Source organism: Danio aesculapii, chromosome 5 (assembly GCF_903798145.1).
Source record: "Danio aesculapii chromosome 5, fDanAes4.1, whole genome shotgun sequence".
Lineage (NCBI taxonomy): Eukaryota > Metazoa > Chordata > Actinopteri > Cypriniformes > Danionidae > Danio > Danio aesculapii.
In genome coordinates, this window is record NC_079439.1 from 33,097,883 (window position 1) to 33,117,219 (window position 19,337).

Consider the following 19,337-nt stretch of genomic DNA (forward strand, 5'->3'; position numbering starts at 1 on the left):
CACGAAAAAGTTACTGTGCTACTTAAGAGTTACTGAAAACATTTGGAGAGATGACTCGTACACATTTTCTCTGTAATAATCGAAAGCAGTCGCCTGCTGTTTCCAATGTAGTTGCTGAAAATTTGAATAGAGACAGCTTAACACTTACGTCGACGAGCAGTTTTCATGTGGCAGCCAGAACAGAAATCAGTGGACGGGATGACTTCGAAAACGTCCCATGATATAATCACTACTAACCAGATTTTAACCGTATCAAAATCAACTGATTGGCGTTGAGCGAAAAGCAGACTGGCTGACTGCTGGGCGCTGAAAGTGTCTCTCCGTCTATTTAGTCAACTCAGTATAAGCGCCGCCTCCGCGGACGCGTGGATTTCCCTAAATACAGCCAGCAGTCACAGAGAGCGTGTCCAACTCCCGTTACACCCGCTAAACCGCAAAACTACAACGTACATCACTATAACGCCGACAAAAGACTAACATGTTGAGTTCAGACGCGGTAAATATGATCATATTCTAACTTAGGTTAAGATACTGGCTTCGTTGATTCACCAGAAACATAAAAACCGTCAGCAGTTCCTACTGTGGCCGAAAACAAATGTTCATGTTGTCAAGGAGAATCACTAGTGTTGTGAATAATGACAATTTCGCGCGTTTGTGCTGAAGGAGAAATGAATTGTTTTTGTCTAAAATACATGTAGCGCCATCTTGTGGCCGGACACATGAAACTATGTTGTCGTTTATAAATCTACGTAGGCTTACCGTCCAAATTGGCAGCTAATAACCTAACCATACAATGCCTAAAGTTAACCATATTATTAACACTATTTACTTTTACCAGATACTAACATTTCGGCACTATCAACACATATTGTATCACATGACACATATAGATATATCTTAAACACAAGCGGCAACCTCCCGCTCTCCCTCGGGAGGCCAATACGGAAGTAACTGAAACTGCAATTCATCAAAATTCCGCTAGTCCTGGCTCCATAATAGAGCAAAGTGCAATTGAGCCTACTGTTAGAATGGCCAATTTTACAGCAGAAAAAAAGGTGTTTACAGCCTGGTACAAAGAACGATTTTGGTTCATATAGCTATTATTACCCTCCATGACAACTGTGAGGGGGGTGAATTTTTTTATAACTCATCCGTTTCCTTTATATTAGGTTATATTAAGTTTGCATAATTAAGGGCGTGGTCACTTGAGTGACAGCTAGGTCTCGCTGATCGCCATCACTTCACCTCAGCTGAATCCGGCAGATTAGCCACTGATCTCTGCATATTCCTCGTATTTTTGTTTTGTTTTATGTGGCTTTACACAGTCAGCTGCGTTTTGGACTTATTTCTTACAATTATCAGATGATATGGGATGCTGTGTGCACTTAATTGTGCTCACAAACCATTCATGTGGCCTCGTTTCCCATGTGAGTAAAGTTATATACTTATACACCATCTCTATAAATGTATTTGTTTGATTTAAGATCATTTATCATTAATATTTTTCTTTAGACCCGTAGAGCACTCCAGAATCTGACAGATAGATTAGCTGTAGGCTATAAAACAGTCATCTGAAGCGTTGTCATACAGTGTTATGCTGGAGTTCATCAATAGTCTTGCATTTACTAACACAGACTATATCTGAAGTGTTTAGAAGTAATTCGCGTTTTCCTCCTGTAGAAAAACGTCATAAGAGCAATTTTTAGTGGCTCAATGTATTACAACAGTGTTTTTGAAAGTCTAATCACTTTATTGATATAGTGTACAGCCAAGCACATGTGGTCAGAACACAAACGAGTCGCAGGTAATAAAGTATCAAGCGTTTCTCCCACAGTAAAGTCTGTCTGCCAGGTCTAAGCAAGCTCCGCCCACTCTCCGCCTCTTTGCCCTTGTTTGGTATCCCGCCGTGGGTGCGATGACGCGCGAACAAAATGGCGACGGTTGGCCGCGCCTACTTGTGGCTTCTTTTGCGCTCTTCAGAAACCTATGGGTGACGTCACGGATACTCCGTCCATATATTTTACAGTCTATGCTTAAACAGTATGGCGACTTTTTACTCAGTATGCCCATATTAGTAGTATATTTAAGTTGTATTAAATTAATGAATAAAGCCGGAATAAAAAAGGAGAATGAAATAAAGAAATTACTTAAAGAAATTTAGGTAAATTAGCTTTATTACTTAAATTAAAGTCTAAGGGATGAAAATTGAAAGCAATATTGTGAGATTCTGGGTATAATGGTGAGATGTAGGGTGAATTATGAAAAATGGTACGCAGAAGAAGTGAAATTATTTAATGAAGAGCTGTAAAAAGCAAGTATATGCTTAGGGGAACATGATTTGTATCTGTGAAATGTAGCTGTATCCCAAACAACCTATATGAGCAATATCACGAGTAGCAGTGCAATGGCTGTATATCGGCACTGATGAGAGGCCTATGTTGAAACAAGGCCGCAGGCCGAGTGCCTTAGTGTCCCACCACCACCAGTGACGATATAAAACCACATCTCACTGCTACAAGTGTAATATTGCATTTATACATCAGTTCAACGGCATAATCGTGTATATAAAAAAAGAAAACCAAACAAGGAGAGTCTCAAAATCCTTTTGCATGAGGAACTACTTTCTTCTGCAGCTGACGCCAGAACAGCAGAAGTGTCAGAATAACACTACAACGTACAAAAGAGAGAGATCGAGAATGTCACTTGCCAGATTTATAATGACAAGCTGTAGTTTGTAGTTTTACGCTGAATTTTTCTCCTCTAAGGGCTCTCTGTCGCTATCTTGTGGATGGAAAACATCAAGCATCTTTGCTCTGCTACAAAACAACAACATTCTTGCCTTAAAAAGCCTCAAAAGTACATTTTGTTGTCCAACAGTTGCAATATTTGCCAAACTGTAGTTCTCTGCTTGCCACTCATATGTGCAGAGTAATACACAAGAGTAAAGAGGCTGTGCGAGTTCAAATAGTGCAAAATATCACACAGATATCAGCCAGATTCAAGAACCAGACAGAAGTGTTGTATAAATATGATTAATACAGGCTACGAGGAAACTTGAAAACTTGCAGAACAATGGGGGAAAATTGCTGCTTTTATTTGATGTTTCTTATTTAGGTTTCTCAAAGGGATTGTCCACTGAGTCATAGCTGCACTAAAATTGTGCTGTACTAGGTTTTATGAGTTCACAAAGAAAAACACAGAAGTGTTGACATTTAGCAAAGCCTAATCACTTTATTTATTTATTTATTTATTTATTTATTTATTTATTTATTTATTTACTTGCTTATTTTATTGCAACACAATTAGCATTAATACAGCACATTATGACATATACAGTAGGCCTACATGTAAAACAACATACACACAATATACATGGTGCCAGTTTTACAGTTCTCATATTCACTAATATAGAATTTAGTTAGGGTAAGATTGATAAAATCCTGCCTTCAACAGGATAACAGAAAATCAAATTAGTATCACACACAAGAACAGATTAAACAGATAGAGATAATAAATTTTATATTATTAATTAATTACTCCTCAATAAAAAAATGAAATTAATAATAAAAGGTGACCACAATTTCATATAAAATCTAATCTGCTTCCAAGCTATAGTCACAATTTCAATAATCATATATTCTATTTTTTAGCTAGTAATAGTGATAAAAAATAATTATACAATGCAGCATTTGTTTTTAAAAATAATACTAACAAACAAAACATTGTTGTTTCTGTGTGAAGAACCATATGTCAGAACTCCCAACCAAAATTTCAGTACGCGGGTGCAGAACTATAAAGAATGGAGGTAAGTGTTAATACCATTATTGCATTGGACCATTGTGTACTGGAGACTTTTATGTTTTACTTTTTATGTTGTAAGGATTTTTATGTCTACTGGAAACTACAAATATGTAGTTTTATCAGAATACAGAGTTTGCCCTTTACCCGAGTTTTACTTTAATATGTAGATTATTTTCAATTATAGTCCTTTGTTACAAAGACATCAATAAATGAAACATGCCCTCTGTAACAATAATTTACATATCCACTTGATCTGTATGAAAATATAATGCATGCAAACATATATATTATTTAATAGTTTATCAAGTTCTGTCTGCAAAATCAGTCTGCTGTTGATTAATGTCAGAGATGTTTACAGAGATGCAGTGTTTCAACTTGTGATGGCCTTCATTATTTAAATTTTTTTTACTAGAGTATTACCCCCGAGTAAAAAAAACAAACAAAAAATATTAGATCCGACCACAAAAAATTGCAGTATGCATAGTTTCTCCACCAGGTGTCTCTCTTAAATAAATTTTGTGATCTGATCCATATTGTGAGGCATTGGAGTCACAGAGTCGCAAAAACCGGTTTATCTGTACTTATGACAGCTATATTTAGTACACTGCAGTATCATTCACAAATTTAACAGCACACAGCATAACCTGTAACACACACACACACACACACACACACACACACACACACACACACGAAAGTATATTCATGTTTGTTCATGTTTGACTGAAAATTAGTCATTATTGATGAAGCCTACTTATTTTAATGTTTAATTGGACATTTCATTGTAAATTTTTATACCCATATACATATTTATTTCAAAAATATTATATTTCTCAGCTGCATTACAGGAGAAACGCGTAATGTAGATAGACTGAAAATCCTTTAATTGCTCGTTTTGTTTATATGTGTATTTTAAATGATAGAAAATGTGCTGTGAAATCTATGTAATATATATATATATATAATGAAAAATGTTGAAAACGTGTAGCCATTGATTTCCATAGATTTTTTTTCTGGAAGCCAATGGCTACCAGTGTTCAACATTCTTCAAAATATCTTTTCATGCGTTCAACAGAAACGCTAACTGTTAAGAGCTTGGTGTAGATTTCCTATAACTATCCCTGGTAAGAGATAGGCGTGACGACTAGACAAGCTGGAGTATGATTGGTAACTGAATGCGTCGGTCAATCACATCATTAACCCCTCCCACTCCAAAGGCATTTCCTGTCGAACACGAGATTTCGCCCGCCCAAGTACCGGCATTCTCGTTGCATCAGCTGTCACTCAGACCGCCAATTCAAACCGGATAACCTTTGAAAAATCACAAACTCCAGTTTTTCGACCCGAGACGACGTTCAGAACGATGTATGAGCCGGAATACGCCGATTTGCCTGCGTTTTTCGCTTTAGTAGAACCAGGAGTACCGGCGGGACATCCCTCCTTCCAGCTCATCACTATGACCGGGAGCCCGGAATGCCGCTATACCGAGTGAATGATCGAGCAATCTAACCTCACTCCAAAACATATCACGCCGATTGTCGAAGGGAAAAGGCTCAAAGTAATCAATAACCCTGTGGACATATTTGGAAGCTTATCTGTACGCACGTCTGTCACGCTTCTTGGGTGAAAATTATCGCGTGCGCAGCCGTAGGCTCGCGTTCTCTCTCACACAGAGAAAGAGACAGAGAGACTGTACGGGAAACTGCTTTACCGGCCGCTAAATCGGTCTGGATTTTGGCGCGTGTGAAATGCACAAGAGGAGCTCGATCGTGTCGCCGTTGCTCAGTGGTGTTTTCTGCCAGTGCCGCCCAGAGGAGTATCAGGGCTCGGACCCCGGGGGTGGCCGGACTCAGGGCTCCACGCTGGCCGCTGTATCGGTCTCCGAGCACGGCCATGATGAGTCCTGCGACTCCCCGCATCAGTGCCCGGTCTGCGGCGGACCAGAGCAGGAGCATCGGCTGAAGGTGCTCTTCCAGATCCTGGATGTAAACAGGGATGGAGGCATCTGCGTCAACGACCTGACCATCGGACTGAAGAAACTGGGCGTCCACCGCACTGAACATGAACTTATGGTGAGATACTTTACCTCCGGTTTGAGGAATCCCACCATTTTTTTCTTTTAAATTACGCACAAAGAAATAACACACTTAGAAAAGTCGTATTTCTACTTATAAATCATTTTGTATTAACCCCCAGAACAAAGTTAAATACCTCTAGACAATTAGATTCTAACTCAAACACCTCTAGTGTGAGTTTGCCCACTAAATCTGTGGATTTGGGCGACATTTGCTTAGCACATTGTCTCTAATGACATCTGTGGCTGTCCTTTCTCTCCACTATGTGAAGAGGATTGCTGTATTTCCTAGGATTACTGTTGTTTTCAGGGTGTTTGATGTGGACATATGGCTATTGCCTAAAAGAGCTCTGTTGTTGGGTGAACATTATTAATGCTAACACACAATAATATAAGAATTGCTTTTACTGTAGTGTAGTTTCTATTTTGGAGCAAACATGTGGAAGAATGTTTAACGAGAAATATATGTTTAAAGAGATCAACAAATTAAAATGGCTTTTTCTTTAAGTAAAGCTTAAGTGAAGAAGCTTTAACTTTTACTATCTGAAACAACTATTAGAGAAATAAAGATACATAAAGATGATATCATTATATTTGTATGTAAACTACAATTTGAACAGCCATAGACTTTAAATTAATTTTTATAATTCGTAATTCAAAGCTTAAATGTTTTCCATTGCCTTGCTTCTCTTAATTATAATTAAAGTCCCCAGGAAATCAGAGTAAAATATTTTTAGATGTTAGTATCAGTGCGTTAAACTTAAGCTTGTATATAAACTAGAATTACTAAATCCACAATAATAGAAACATCCAATGTTTCCAGTTTGTCATCTCTGCCTAAATAAATCAACAAATTTTTTGACATCACCTTATTAACCTTATTCTGCAATAGACATGGGCCGGTATAAGATTCTGAAGGTATGATAACCTTTGATAAAAATATCAGGATTTCACAGTACTGTGGTTACTGCCCTAAAATATATTCTTTTTAACTGTCTGAGTTAAAAACTGAAACTTTTTTTACCCCTTTGAACACAGTATGTTTTATTTTAAGAAACATTTATAATATTTTGGAGCAGTAAACATGTGAGGCTGAGTAATTCAAATAAATCTTTGACTTCTGCTGTCTTCATTAGTTTCAAAAACACAGATTTCATTACAATTTAAAGTGGCATCTTTGGATAACTTTTCTGCTGGAGATAGTTGTCCTGAAGAACAAAAAAAAAAAGTAAATTAAAATCGTACACACACCTTAGAATCAGTATAGCAGAATATTTTGACGGTTTTAAAAAACGTGAATTTTCCAAACCGCGATATACCTTCTATTCTGTAATGCGGAAGTGCTCTTGTTTTTTGTGATCAGTTTCCTATAAATGGGAGAAATTACTAGGAATAATAAACACCATAAAACAGTGAGTCTACATGAAACTGTGTTCATGACATTATACATAAAAAGTAGAATAATATAATAGGAAAGTACCGGTTAGCAACATCAAGCAGCATAACGAGCTGTTTTTAACATCTAGAAGTCAATGGAACTGAATAAGAGCGCAAGTCTCATGCCAAAAAGAATGGCTGTGCATGTTTGAATATGAAGAATAAGGTCAGTGCTTCAGTTTCTTGTCAAACCTTCTGACCAATCAACTGCACTCTAGTATTAGACATGTCCCACCCCCTACAAGGTGCTTTTCATCTCTGTCAGAGCTGTAATAAAACACTAAACACTATTGGCTGTTTTTTTAAAGGGGAGGGGCTAATGTATGCCTCACACTGTCTCTAAGTTTTAGTTAAATTATGTCGCACATCGAACAAAGATGTACATTTTAAAGCACTTTACTGGACCGTTAAGAATAGCCATATACAGAAATGTTGCCAGTTGTACTTCCTCTATCATGTTTATTAGATATGAATCTAGAATAAAACATAATTATCCAACAGTGAAGGAAATGCGTAGCTAGACAAGAGTCTCCCGAGAACATACAAAGTGACGAATTCCCAGCGATAGGAAAACACAAAAACTGCTTTGAGTGATCGTAATCTGTTAAAACTCTGTTTGTATTCGAGGAATGTGAGATAAGGACACAAATGTTTCGCTTTCAGGCTTTGAGGGAGTACAATAGATTGTACAACTGCTCAATATCAGCCTCAGCAGCATCTTTTAAAAGAAGCATCCTGCATATCCGGGAATAGAGCTCTTGTGTACTGTTCACCTGGAATGTGGTCGGCTTCTGTAGAGCCGCTGTCATTTATGATTTACCACCAGCGGTTCTCCATCTCCCTTCCCCCTTCTGTGACGGGGGAAGGTGAGCGGGTTTAACCTAGAAAGGTAGCGTATTTTTCGTGATGTTTAGATCATAAACTGTGGGCATGTTTCAGAGATGATTTTCTTACTCATCGTCCAATAATGAAGACAAACATGTTCTACATGCCACAGTTCTGATTCATTCTGAATGTTTCATCTCTGGGTGCGTTTGAAACGCTTGTTGGTTTGTGACTAGCTCTCCTTAAGGTCAAACGTTTTTTGGAGAATGGACAAAAGCCCGGCTGCAGTATTTTGCGCATCAAGAATTCTTTTGTTTGACTTCCAACAAAAGCACTTTGGACAAAACCGAAAGTTCCTCTATGGTGGATCAGCTGAGATTTTTTTTTCTGGCGCTGCTCTTATACACCAGGAATGGTGTTATTACATGTTTAATTGTGAAGGTCAAGCGAGTTTACTGATTATTTCACAACCACTCATGCAGATGAATGACATCTGCTGCTTCAATTATGCAGGGCAAAAATAACTTTAATGATCAAGGGTGGATTGCACTTGTGGATACTTGACTATGATTTGCATGCTGGATTTGCAAATGGAATAAGAAAATAAATGCAAATGCCGAGCAAGAGTTTTTCAGTTCAGAGACATTCAAAACCAGAAGTTCAGAAGTTGATTGTTGCATAAGTAGCTAAAAGTCTTCATATCTGTAAGGACATGTAAATGCTTTTGAATTAGAATCTTTTTAAGTGATTGCAATAGTGCAGCTTTCTTTGCAACCAGGATTGTTTGTCGAATCTGTGGATGAATGATGCAAATAGGCGTTCAGTTTCTCGCTTCATCGTTTTGCTTTTTTAAGACCTCAGTGTATCATCAGGAGCCAGACTTATTCATTTTGTTTATCTCGTAAGTGCTTCAGCCAACTAATTTGGGATAAAGTTTCCAGTAATGCTTTGATCAACCGACTTTACTCTTTACAGACTCTAAATAAAGCTGATTGCATACTTGCATAGTAACGGCTTAAAATGTAAACAGTGTTATCTCAACTGCTATATATTAACAACTATATTAATCCAGTTTATCCCACATCCAAATATTTTTCTCCGTGTCATTAAAAATGACCAGCTAATGTAAAACTTTAGCTTTTCTATTTTGGAATATCACAGGTTTGATGTTCTGGCCAGATATGTATATATGCTTTCACAAGTTGTTTCTATTTTTCCCTTTTAAATGTATGTTTGTTTTATATATAGACTTTTAAGTGCAGCAATAGCTAGCAGCCAGGCTCTTCATCACATTCAAAGAGCTGGGTGAATAATTTAGGACCTCTATCATCACATATTAATTAGTTTGGGAGTACAAAAGGCCCCCGGAGAACAGGGATGAACCACTTCTGTGATTGGGAAATTACTTCTTATTTTTTTGACAGGCGATTATGTACATTTACAGGCACCAAAACCTAATGTTAGGCTGCATGTTAGTGGAGGAGGGAAGTTTCTTTGAGAGTTTTAGGAGGAGATGAACATCATTACGCAAGATTATGCTATTGTGTTGCTTCATCTTGATTTAACTGTATGATGCGTCAATGGAGTATATGCACAGCTAGAGTTTTTCAGCCTATGATAAACTTCCGGTGAAGCGTTAATGTAACTATTAAATTTCATAAGGTTGTTTTTACAGCATCAATGTTTAATAAAATTACAATACATTCAGTCAAATAGACTTAAGCATTCATTTAGTTGTTCAAGTGTAAAACGAGATGAAAGACCGTGTAACAGCTAGCAACATCAGGATCATCAGCTCAGAAAACACTGGGGTAAAATAAACTGTCATATTTTATAGACATGGCAGGGAGAAATGGAATTTAATGCAGTGCTTATTATCTGGTCAGAGATCCATTTAATATCATATATCTTTCAGGCAGTAAAGATAACTGATTTTTAAAGAAATCAGATCTTAAATGTTGCAATTTTAAAATGGAAAGACAGTTCACCAGAAGCGCTGAGGCTGGCTGGCTGAAATTAAACGTCTGTGTGCATATACCTCATTGTGAAACATAATGGTTGACAGTATAGACACTGTATAAGGCTGAACAATATATCATTTGAGCATCGATATCGCAATGTGTTTATCCACAGTAGTCACATTGCAGGATTAGATTATTTATTAAAGATTAAAAGATGAAGATATTATAATTTTTCAATTATTTACACAATAATGACCATGTTATTTCTCAATCTCTCCATGAACTAGATTGGTGGCTGTAGCTCCATTTTCAGTCTGATCAATAAAAAGTAATCTGGTTCAAATGAGCTCTATTGGAATCCTACAGTTAACAAGAAAAATGACCAAGGAAAGATTTATTTGCTCATTTATATTTCCTGCTGTGCTTGACCAGATGCTTTCACAAAGAAACCTATAACCATAATGCAGTTATTTGATTCCAACAGGCTCGTATCATTTATTATTGAATGAAGGAAGCATGTTTGTATAGGTGAGTGTTAGAAATGCGTGGAATCACCCTGGAGGCGTTACTAGGGAGATCCTGATGATGACAGAATGGCTTTACAAAAAAAAGCAGAGCGTAGAAGAAACAGTCAGCAGAATTTCCTCAGAGCTGAGTGGGCGAGAGATCCCTACATCAGATGGCTGTATTTCATCTTTTGGTTGGCTGCTTGAGCATTGTCAGACCAGCACAGCCAGTGTGGAGCTCTGCGATTGGCTGAGGCACAGCTGCAGTGAGGTTGCAGCTTTTTTCACTGCATCACTTTTTTGCCGGCTGTAGATGCAGCCAACCTGCAGCAGCTTGTGCATCAGAAAATACACGCTCCTAAATCATGGAATCCCTTTTAAAGTTAGATTGATTGTTGTAATGCTGTTGTCTTTTTCATCCTTTTTGGCTACTGTGTAGTGTGTGAAGAAGATTGTGGAGTCACTTTCTTTTTCTTTTCTTTTTTTTTCTGTATCTTGTTCCTATACCGTTTTCTTTTCTGCAAACAACTTTGCTCTCAGTGAAGAACAAGTTTTTTGGACAGTTTGTTCCAGAAAGGTTTGAGATTGTGTTAAGGCGGTAATGAGAGTTTGTTGATTGGAGCTTTTTAAAGTTTTGACTTAGTCACTGGGTTTCTGTGGAAACCCTGTCGGATATGCCAGTTAGCTGTGGAAATGGTGTGGCGGTGTCCTCATCTGCCCTCATCCTCCCGGTCTCACTTATGACTGCCTAAGCAGTTTCTCTCTGCATACATATTTAATCATCTGTAGACGTCTTTTCTTAGGTTGTAAGTCCAAGATACGACAAACAATCACAATCTGGATGTTGTGATTTGTTCAAAAACACAAACTCATAAGTTGGCAAGAGCAAACTCGGTGAAGATGTTCAAGGATCTATGGTCGTCCCTTTCCCGGTGGCTCCTGGGAGTTACGGCATGCCAGCGTGGTACCACAGGGTCAACTAATGGACTTTTGGATGGAAATGTAGAAGAGTCTGCAAAAAAGGAAGACCAAGGAGAAGCAGGTACACCGGCCAGTCAAAAGAATAGTGCAGCGTCCCCAAGGAAAACTACAGTCTTGATTATGGTGGCGCCTCCTAAGGATCTCCAGCAGGTACTGCAGAGGGAATAAGCTTATCAACTTTTTAAAAAACTTTGTGCTCATGTTTATACTTTTGGTTCTTGTTTAGAATGTGGTAACTTAGGACCTGCTATGTGGTCATCTAAATCAAATTTGCACAGTTGTATATTCTAAATGAGCCAAATGCAGTTTCAGTGTTTGCAACATGATTGAATATAGAATGAAAATGACTACAAAGAAGTATAAAGTCTTTGCGTTGACTTGTACCTGGAATTTAAAGATTTGCATGTAGGATTTTGACTCTTCTAAAGCATAAACATACCGGGGTGTATTAAAACCATATTAATATGTTTGCAGATATTTAAGAAATATAAGTGAACATTTTTGTTTAAAAAACAATGCTGAAGTCAGTTATTCTGCTTTGAAAATGTGAGTTACGAGCCAAAACCTCTGTTTTTTTTTTTTTTGTTCTTTTAACCCGCCCAATGCCAGTTTAGCCAATTATATTTCAGTACCCTGGATTGCCTTGTTGGAAAACTGCATATTTAATAATTTCATTCATTCATTCAGAAAAGCATGCATCCGTGACCGAAATGCACATCTGGTGGACATTAGCAGACTCCAAAATGAGACCCAGATTCAGAGTTCCACATGAGATTATTAATAAGCAAATAATATAAATATTACGAATATAAACATTAGGTGAGCAGGTTATATTGTAACCCTGTGTCCTAACAACGCGCTACGTGACGAGATTTGCAGTGATGAGCAGTTTGGCTGTTTTCACCAGACGAAACACGACAGAAATTTAAACGCATCCATTCAGAAGCACAGAATATGCACGCACTCCAGCAAAATGGTAAGGTTTATAGAAGATATAGAAACCGTTTCTAATATATCAATTCGAGGTGTTGGTTAGAACAAAAACTCCTTTAATATGGAAAATATTCTTTCTATCGTGTGCTGATGCTTTTATATAGAACACTTGCACCTTGTTGGTCCTCAATCTGGCAACTTGCGTTTGTTTTGAGCCAGGAATGCAATACCAAGTTCAACCACGGGTGTCAAATTTACATACTGCACCTTTAAAGTGGTTGCATACCTCAGTTCAGAGTATTAGTATCAGTGGTATGCATTTTTTACGCATATCAATAGTTTCACTTTTTAAAGACCTTTTTTAGGAGCAATAGGTAATAGTTTTTTGTTAGGCTTTTCATAGTTAAAGTGTAAAATGTAAAACATTTTGGGGTAACCTATCCCATCATTGAAATAATTTCACACAAGGTCACATTCTGTGAACTGGAATTTCAGAGTTGAAGGAAGTTACAGAAGCAGTAAATGTTCCAAAATCTCTTTGTTGTTATTTTAATTCTATTAACCAAATGGATAAACCGGAGACAGTGATCCAGAAATTGATGAGTCTTTTTTTTTTCTTCTTTTTTTTCCTAAAATTTAGCAAGGTCAAATTTTCCCATGCATGACGCAATGTAAATCTTTCCTCCCGCATCTTTAGTAATTCACACCCTTTACTGCTCTTAAAGTATTATTATGGTATATTCTGGCCCTGGTCTGTGAGACTGTGTTCTGGTGACATGATTAGACTCCATTACATTGTTTATCATCAGATTGAATGATCTGTTGCCTCTGGAGACCAAGATTAATCACACACTCTGCTCAGTAAAGCTGTTGATGTTTTATGACCACCAATTTCACTAATTACTTGTCATTTAATTGACCCTTTGCTAAGCCCTTGGTAACGGTTGTTGCAAGGTCGGATTAGTGTTACCAGCATCCATTAAGCAATAAATGGGGATTTTTCTGAAACTTAGCTACTTTTGAAAGGATAGTTCACCCAGAAATGCTAAATTTCATTAGTTGCTCATCCTCCACATGTTCTGAACCTGTTTGAGTTCAAATGTTCTGCTGAACAAAGGAAGATATACTGAAAAATGTTGCAAAAATGACAGCTATTGACATCTTTTTGTTTCTATTATAAGTGCCAATCTTGGCTTTTTTCTTCAGAATATCTTGTTTTGTGTTCAGTATAAGACAGAAATTGAAAAAAAAAGTTTAGAACCACATAAATGTGAGTTAATGGTGTGGAAATGTTCTTTTTTGTCTGAACAATCCCTTTAATAAGTTAATTGAATTGAATTATGTTAAATAACATCAATAAATATCAATTTTCTCTATTTAAAGTATGTGGAGTTTCTATATACTAATATTAGATGTGCAGTTGCATGACGATGACGGTCAACCTTGAAGACTGACACCAATAAGCCTTGTTAGAAGGTGATGCTGTACTGTATGTGACGTAAGCCAATTGTGCTTCAGTGCGCAGTACATGTTCGAAATGGGAGGGATTTCTAGGTCCCTTAATCCCATGTGTCAGAAATACCGGCTTTATAGTCCTGATAGCTTCAAGAACAGTCCAGAGCTGCGTGCATCAATCTTTAAGTTTTCAGTTTTTATTATTTATTTAATTGTTTCTAGCTGAACATGTTGTGCTTGTGTCTTTACGTGCCTGTCCATGTCTCGGAGCGAACAGAATTTGAGTATTTCGAGTCTGAAAGTTTACCAGCGCAGCTAAAGTCTCTTTTCAAGTTAAGTTTATTTCTTCCATCACAAGAGTTTGATTCGTACAGGAAATGGCGAAAGGTATGTTGTTTGAGTTATTTACAGTAAAACTTTACAATAAGGTTTGATTAGTTAATGTATTTACTAACATTTACTAATTATGAACAATGCTTTATTAATCATAATTCATCATTTACTAATGCATAATTAAAATCCAAAGTCATGCTTGTTAACATTAGTTAATGCTCTGTGAGTTAACATGAACTATGAACAACTTTCATCCAACATTAACAAAGATGAATGAATACTGTAATATATTATTAAGTGTTTGTTGGTGTTAGTAAATATATTAACTGGCATTAACTATTACAACCTTATTGTAAAGGGTTATTGAAATAGTGTAGTGTGCTTGATTTCATGTCATTTTGTTTTGCCTATATCTCAAACATTTGTCAATTTATTGTTATACTTATAGTGGATATCTTCAATTCATTTTTATCTTTTTGTAGTTTGTAGTTTGATACAGTTCAGTATCAGTTTCTTTTCATATTTCATTTCAGGTGCATAGAGTTTTTAATCTTTAAGTAAGTTATATATAAATTGTATAAAATATAAACAGTTTTTTTCAATTACCAAACCATGTATTCCTTAAGTTAACAGTAAAACACTATGGATTTAGTGTTTTAGTCACTGAAAAAAAATATTCAAAGATGATTCCCTGCATTTACTTTTTTTTTTTTAAGTGGATGTAAGCCATTTATTTGGGCTCAATTTAAACAAACAAATTAAGTTGAACATTACTAAATTTTAATTTGCAGAATTTTTTTTTTCAGTGTAGAAAATGAGGAAAGTCAGCCTTTGTGTGGTTTTTAGATATCAATGTGTGTCCTGGTCATTCATGCAAAGACTTGATTTGTAATTGGATGAATCAATTAAATCCAGATTATTGGACTTCCGTATTTCAGCTGAATTCAGTCAGAATCCCTTTCTGTGTCTGTCATTTTTGTATGTTTATGTCTCCATTTTAATTTGTTTCTCAATTTGATATAATTTGATTTAAATTTTAGACCACAAAATCTAATAGATTGCATGCGTTTCTGTTCTCTTCTGCATTCATTGTATTAGGAAACATATCTACTGTGACAGACACCTGAACTTCAGAAGGTTAATTACCATGAAATTCTGTTTGCATTCTTATGACCCACATGTCCGCAGTTGAGTCATTGCAGCGTGTGGATTAAGAAGTGAAGAAGACAGCTATCTTTAACCTGCTTTATACTGACACGGCTATTTGAGACTTGGCTGGAGGCCTGAGATCTCAAATGATGCAGACAGACACAATAATGCTTGCTGAGCTCTGGAGAGAGATCCTAAATGATGTCTGATTGCACCAGTCTGTCACCAATTGAATCAAAATAATTGATGCATTATCCATTTATGCATTATTTTTATATTATTATTTTGTTGTTACTTGCAATAAGACATAAAAATATGAAAGTAAATATAATTACTGCAATATATTTACAACAAGTTATTTTGTAATTAAGTAATTGCTTCACATTTTTCGTGTATTTTTATACATTTTTTTTACTTTTGGCATTCTAGTGGGATTTAAAGCAGGGGTTTGTTGTTAATTTACTCACCCTCTGGCCATCCAAGATGTAGGAGTAAAACATTAATACATCCTTGGTGATTCAATAAAAATACAAATCAACTGCTAACAAAAACACACACAAGCAAAACAACATTGACCCATTGATGCTGACAATACGTTGAGTTCTTATAAAGTGAAATGATTGGTCTGTACTGTGACTGTTCATTTATGAAAAATCTACTTATCTCCATTTCTGAATTTATAATGAGATTTGAGCTCTTGTTTCCTATTTAGAAGTGAATTTTTGGTTTATTCCAGGGTTTCCACTGGTCAATTCCAGACGTTAAAAGTCAGGGAAAATTTATATTTATTGTTCAAGTCATGGAATATAAGGGATTTTTGTTTGTCGCTTTACTTTCTATTTATCAATATAAATATTTTTTGTACTTTTTTTTTTTTTTGTCTGTTGTTTTGGTTAGGCTTCATTTTTGTCCTTTCGCGCTCATCAACATGCAGACATTTGAATCAAATGTCCTCACCAGGTTGTATCTGTTAACTAAGACCAAACCTGTCAGGATAAAATACATTTTAAGAGCTTTTATGATTGCACCAGTGTGTCACCAATTGAATCAGAATTGATGCCAAATGTTTATTATCCATTTATGCATTATTGTTATATTATTATGTTGTTATTATATACCGTACTTAAAATTACTTGCAATTATAATACATACAAATTTGAAAGTAAATATAATTACTGCAATACATCTACAACACCTTCAAAATGACCACTTTAAAAACTGGGTGCTAAAAAAAGATGACAGAAAAGCTAAATATAATGTTTGTAAAACTTCTTTCGAGCTATAAACAAGGGAGATGGGTGCACTTACTAACAGCAAGCACTTTTTTTTTTAATTCTGAGGTAAATTATTCGTTGTTGTCCTCAGGGTTCATTATAGTCATGCAAAATTATATCCGAGTTTAGTTTAATTGATTTCTTTTCAAGCACTTTCAATACAACTGACGGCTGACCAAGGTGTTGTACATAAAAGGAAAATAGGAACAATATCAGATACAGAAATACCAATATTAATAAACTGCTCAATGTAGCATTTGCTGACAATTTAAATCAGATTAATTCAATTCATGTTTATTTCTACAGCGCTTTTACGATGTACATTGTGTCAAAGCAGCTTAACATAGAAGTTCTAGTAAATTGAAACTGCGTCAGTCCAATTTTTAGAGTTGAAGTTCAGTTTAATTTAGTTAAGTGGAGTTTACATTTCCCCAAACACACCAAACAAGAACAAATCCATTGATGCACTGCTCCACCAGTCTTAATACATTTTAAAAGTTAAGAGGGGGCCATTCTTAGTTTTACAGGCAAACCATTTTATAATCGAGGGCTCGTCACAGAAAAGGCTCAGTTCTTTCTGCATTTCAGCCTCGAAATAGAGATTTTCAATAATTTAAGATCGTAAACTGGTAAGAGGGTTATGTATTCAAGCTAATTTATTTACCATTTTAATATCATGTTTCTATTATAATATTATAATATTAACATATGCACAACAGCATTCTCTTTGTATGTTTATTAGAAGATCTCGTGGAAGATTTTAGTGAGTGAAAGTCAGGGAAAAGTCAGAAAATTTGGCTTAAAGTGTGAACCTGTTATGCAAACCGTTTTACATAAGGTATCATTAAGTGCCTAAAGTAGCAGAGAGCCGTAAATGATCTGTTTCTGTGTTCCGGTTTACAGTGGCTCATTATGAACTGCTGATCTCACTGGGTGGAGTGTTTCTTTTTTTCTGCGTGTGGTTGAAAATGTTTAGCGGTAGACAGACAGATCATTGTGTCGCTCCAAGAGATAAGAGAGCAACATCAGCAGGGATTCATTCTGTGGGCTTCGTTTACCATTAAAGCTGGAAACACGTCTTTCCAGAACACTTGGGGTTAATCATTAATCCTCCTTCTCCATCCCTTTCCATTACCTTCAATTATCTGCTGCTCGATGGTTCAGACGGCTCGTGTCCTAAAGGTCAAACGTTGTCAGGATGGACCTCATAAAGCTTATGCTCATTCAATACTCTCTTAATCAAACAAAGGCCATATGTCTGTCCCGAGTGGCCCATTAGCTCAACACCCCGAACAGCAACTGACCTCAAAAATATTTTTGGCTCAGTCTTGATGGTTTTTTTTTTACTGTGTGTTTCAGAAAGTCGTCAAGGCTGGAGACAAAGACCTGGATGGGCAGTTGGACTTTGAGGAGTTTGTCCACTACCTGAGGGACCATGAGAAGAAGCTCCGGCTGGTTTTCAAGAGTCTTGACAAAAAGAACGATGGTAAGAAATTTACAGTCAACCACACCAGTGATCACCGCGGACCGGTGTGGTGAGAAATCGAGTCCACCCTGCAATCAAGTCTGCTTAGGACCCCTAAGGGATCGTCTGTGGTGAATGCCTGATCAAAAGCTATTATGATACTTTGTTGTATTGTTAATCAGAGCTGCGTTAGCTTATTGTAGCCAGGAGGCTAACGATGAGGGGTGTGATTATCCTAGCACATAAGCTTACTGGGCTAACTAAACAGTATAAAAGATAACATTAAATGCTCGTTTTCATAGCTCATGCATGCCTTTAATTATATATAAGTATACGAAAGGGTCAATATAATGCTTATACATGCCATTTTAATGGTGAAATGAAGTAGTCATGCTTTTTACATTATATAAATTATGAACGTGATTTCATATACTGTACTTTATAATTAGGCACTACAAATTTTACCTATTACACCTCCAGTAAAACAGTAGGATCACTCTGGGTCGTATAGGCGGACCCAATTCTCAGGAGGGACTCAAGACATGTGTCAACACTTGACAATTTTACCGCGTACCGGGGGTGGCGATTGTGGTTAGCGGTGTTTCATAGGTTCCTAGCTGACTATCAACTGTTTTTTCAGAGAATTTCAAGCTGACAAAACATTGTTGTCACTCTGATACAAGTTTACTTATGAAAAAATTTACAAAGCACTGCAGTCTTTGGGTGTTCTGTGTTTGTCTGAGTGTGTTTGTCCATCGGTGTTGTGTGTTAGTTTACCAAAATGTGTATATTCCGTACAAGCTGAAGCTGATCGGTCAATTCTTGTCACGTGGCTTGCGGTGGGCTCGCAGGATTCATTCAACAAGCCCCGCACCTCCATTGGAAACCACAAACTTGTGCGAACTTTAGAAAAGACGAGATATCCGAACGTCAATTGTGATCTCAAGCAGTTTATCTTCTTGCACAGACATGGTGGATTCACCTGACTTGTTGACAAATGGGTTGTGAATCCATTCCTTGTCAGTTCGTGGATTGTTCACTGTGCCTTTTCCCCTTAGCAAAGAAACTTTCAGAAGATGTCTGTTTCTTTGGGACCGATCACATCGATTGTGATTTTACGTTCCAAAAATGCGAGGTGCACCA

The 19,337-nt window shown here is 36.6% G+C and overlaps 2 protein-coding genes across 5 annotated transcripts in view; one reads left to right on the forward strand and one right to left on the reverse strand.

Moving 5' to 3' along the window:
• eeig1b (estrogen-induced osteoclastogenesis regulator 1b) overlaps positions 1–405 on the reverse strand; it is a 53,991-nt gene extending 53,586 nt beyond the window's left edge. The window contains exon 1 of one of the 2 annotated variants that reach the window (XM_056457961.1): positions 149–405. The gene's annotated coding sequence lies outside the window, so the exon portion shown is untranslated. The remainder of the gene's footprint in view (positions 1–148) is intronic. The other variant, XM_056457962.1, reaches the window with a different exon arrangement.
• A 4,635-nt stretch (positions 406–5,040) lies between these two features.
• The window catches only part of slc25a25b (solute carrier family 25 member 25b), a 28,417-nt gene continuing 14,120 nt past the window's right edge, over positions 5,041–19,337 (forward strand). For 2 of the 3 annotated variants that reach the window (XM_056457964.1, XM_056457965.1), the window contains exons 1-2: positions 5,041–5,873; positions 18,089–18,215. In XM_056457964.1, the coding sequence (XP_056313939.1) occupies positions 5,550–5,873; positions 18,089–18,215 (451 nt within the window). In that variant the 5' untranslated portion in view covers positions 5,041–5,549. Of the gene's footprint in view, positions 5,874–11,256; positions 11,736–18,088; positions 18,216–19,337 lie in introns of those variants that run through there. The other variant, XM_056457966.1, reaches the window with a different exon arrangement.